This window comes from Heterocephalus glaber, unplaced genomic scaffold (genome assembly GCF_053883595.1).
Source record: "Heterocephalus glaber isolate CG9 unplaced genomic scaffold, H.glaber_assembly_v1.0 deba00001613, whole genome shotgun sequence".
Lineage (NCBI taxonomy): Eukaryota > Metazoa > Chordata > Mammalia > Rodentia > Bathyergidae > Heterocephalus > Heterocephalus glaber.
In genome coordinates this window covers 20,011,640-20,015,053 of record NW_028258384.1, presented here as the reverse complement: position 1 = coordinate 20,015,053, position 3,414 = coordinate 20,011,640, and the positions used below count along the sequence as shown (strand labels likewise).

Below are 3,414 nucleotides of genomic sequence, written 5' to 3'. Positions count from 1 at the left end.
GCTTCATCATGGCTACTGCTCTTCAAGGTGAAGCTACAAAACATGTTATCTCCCACTGTTTACGTTGTTTTTCCATAGTCGGTCTACCTCAAATTATTAAAACAGATAATGGCTCTGGATATACCAGTAAACAATTTTCTCAATTCTGCATGCATCTACAAATTTTACATAAAACTGGTATATCCTATAATCCCCAGGGACAGGGGATTGTTGAACGAGCTCATAATACTCTTAAACATCAGCTTCAAAAAATAAAAAAGGGGAAATTATACCCCTTGTCTCCCCAGAATCTTCTAAATCATGCCCTTTTCATTTTAAATTTTCTTACCTTAGATGCACAGAAACTAACACCTGCTGATGGATTATGGCATCCAAATACAAAAACATCCTATGCACAAGTAAAATGGAAAGACCCCCTCACGGGCCAATGGAATGGTCCTGATCCTGTACTAATCTGGGGACGAAGGCATGTCTGTGTTTTCCCACAGGATGAAGACAGCGCGTGATGGTTGCCAGAACGGCTCATGCACCAGGTGGATGTCTCTTCAACAGAATCTCTTCCTCCTCATAATGATGGCCACAATGACCAGATGTGAGATGTTCTGGGCTTATGTCCCTGACCCTCCGCTTCTCCATCCTGTTATCTGGGAAGACCCACCAATTTCTGTGTATGTAAATAATACTCGTATTACAGGGCCACCCGCAAATGATCACATAAAGGAAGATAAAAATTTTAATTATACATTTGCAGGGAAAGGTAGAGGAGTTCCTATATGTTTTTCTTTAAATGGAACTGTCTCCGGATGTTTAAATGTCACTTGGGACTCATGGATGCAAGGTTCCTTATATGGTAATAATGGACATAATATTCATCTGCCCTGGCCTTCTTGTGGTGGTCCCTTGGTCCCGATTGACATGCTGCCCCAAGAATATCCCCCCTGTATGAATAAGACTGAAATAAGTAATAGAATAATACCTTGTCACCAGTGTGTGGTACAGCGGCCTGCGATCTACAACTTTACTAACAGACCTGAAGTCCTACAAGATTGGAGTGCTCAACTGGATAATTGTCAGGGAGGCACTGCTATGGAACAACAGTTAACTGTGGGACTCTGGCGATTGCCTCCTGGTCCTTTCCAACCAATGTTGTGGAAGTTGATGGTTGCCATGGGTGGAATAAAAAGAATAGGTGTTGGGGTCAACCAAGAAGGGGATGCATTGGAAGGAAATATTACAGCTTGTGTGCCCCCACCATATTTGCTCTTATTAGGAAACTTTAAGATTGAGTATAAAAATGAAACTCGTCAATTTGATGTAATATGTGATAATTGTATATTGTCAAATTGTGTGAAATTTGGGTATCAAAATGTTTTAATAATTAATCAGCCCTCTTTTGTAATGTTGCCAGTTAACCTTTCAGAACCATGGTATGCAGAAAAAGGACTTCAAATATTGGAAAGTCTAAATGGTCTGTTAAAAAGAGAAAAAAGGGTGGCCGGCATGATTGTAGCCGGAATTGTCACTTTTATAGCATTTCTGACTAACTTATCCACCGCCGCAGTTGCTTTATTTCAGTCTGTACAAACCACAACTTTTGTAGATAATCTTTCAATGAATGTGTCTCAAGCCTTAGAGTTACAGGAAGACATTGATGTAAAAATGGAAGAAAAGTTAAATGCTCTTTTTGACACGGTAATATATTTGGGACGCTCCCTTGAAGCTCTCAAACATAGAAACCGTTTACAGTGCCATGCAGAATATCGTTGGATTTGTGTCACTTCACTAGCTTATAATGTGACAGATTATAATTGGCAAATGATCCAGGACCATCTAAAAGGGGCATGGTCACATGGCAATGAAACCTCCAACCTAGTAAAGCTCCATCAGCAAATATTGAGTATTCAACAAACAAGAAAAACAAGTCTGTCACCTGCACAGATGGCACAGTCCCTTTATGACTACTTGAAAACCTTGGTGCCTTCCTCACTTTTTGCTAAACAAATAGTGATGGGCCTTGGGCTGTTGGCAGGTGGATTGTTACTTATGTTTCTTCTTTTCATTATATTTGGCCAGTGTGTTCAATCCATGTTCTCAATGATGGCTGTCCAATTGCATTATCAGAAATTGATCACCCCTAAGCAAGAGGCCGGTTAGTCAATGATGGGTTTGAGACCAGGAGAATCTCTTACCAACCTAAGACAGGGAAGCTTCTCTTCCCAATGACGGGTAAGGTAGGATTCTGTCCTAGGATCTCACCTAAGACAGGCACGGTCATCTAATAAATAAAAAAGGGGGAGTTGTGGAGAGCGAAAGGTTGAAATAACCTTGAGAGACCTCTGAGTCTCTTGAGAACATAATGAATCCTGGATAGGCAGCTGGCACAAAAACAAGAATGGTTACTTGTAACGAGAGTGGTTAAATAGAAAGAGTTCGAATGTCTGCAGTGCAAGGGAATGTTATTCCTGGAGCTGTCAAGATACATTTGACCTTTTCCCTGGAAAATAATTATTCGCTGAATTATGTACAGAGGAGGGGTTGGGCATTGTGGAAAAGGTATATAAAGGGCAATAAAGTGGGAAGAGGGGTCTCTCCTCTGCCTCTCTCTCCTTTTTCTTTTCCTCAGAGGTAGTGTTTTTCTTTCATCCTCTCCCCTCCTCTCAGGTACTGTTCGACTAGTGACGGCTGGCACCGTCAATATGCCATATGAAGTTTATTATAGATTTTTCCTATTTCTGCTATACAACATCCTTTAAGATTGTTGTATGTTTACTTAGCCTCTCTTTTTGCCTCCACTATGTTTTATCAAATTGGAGAAGAGGCCTTGCTATACTACACAGCAGCATCCAAAACAGAGACTTTAAATGTTTAGCAGAGGGCTTAGAATATATTAGGTACTTCATAATGCTTGTTGAATTAAACATTCAAATGATAGGCTTTTAACTCCTTGGAGACCCACAGTTATTTATATGTAATTGTTTTATTACCATTATTAATTTTTTGGCAGTACTGGAGATTGAACATAGGATATTACCCAGGGATAGTGATCTACCACTGAGCTACATATCTAGTTCTTTTTTATAATTTTGAAACAGAGTCTCCCTAAATAGCCAAGGATGGGCTTGAACATCAGTGAGTTAGGTTTCTTGGAGCAGGCAGATTTTATTAAAGCTCTTTCAAATTATACTGTTCTGGCAACAATTTATTTGGTTTGTGAACATGGCACCAACTCAGCTAATCCCTAAAACTTTTCAACTATCGATCTATCTCTTTCTGGGGACTCATTTCAAATTTTATCATGGCAACCAAAGAAAAATAAGATTTATGTTATATACATTAGGTTTACAGCCATATTTTGGAAAATACATCTGTTCTGTTATGAGAAAGGGCATTACTTATAATGATAGCTTTCTCTAT

General features: G+C 39.4%; 1 protein-coding gene across 1 annotated transcript; it reads left to right on the top strand.

Moving 5' to 3' along the window:
- The first annotated feature begins 597 nt into the window (after window positions 1–597).
- Window positions 598–2,154, top strand: LOC147822508 (endogenous retrovirus group K member 25 Env polyprotein-like). The gene has a single exon (XM_087196577.1). The coding sequence runs from the start codon at window positions 598–600 to the stop codon at window positions 2,152–2,154; it is 1,557 nt and encodes a 518-aa protein (XP_087052703.1).
- The last annotated feature ends 1,260 nt before the right edge of the window (window positions 2,155–3,414 follow it).

Bases quoted from the DNA above. Each gene is read 5' to 3' on its own strand.
- LOC147822508 (XM_087196577.1), top strand. From the start codon at position 598: ATGTTCTGGGCTTATGTCCCTGACCCTCCGCTTCTCCATCCTGTTATC.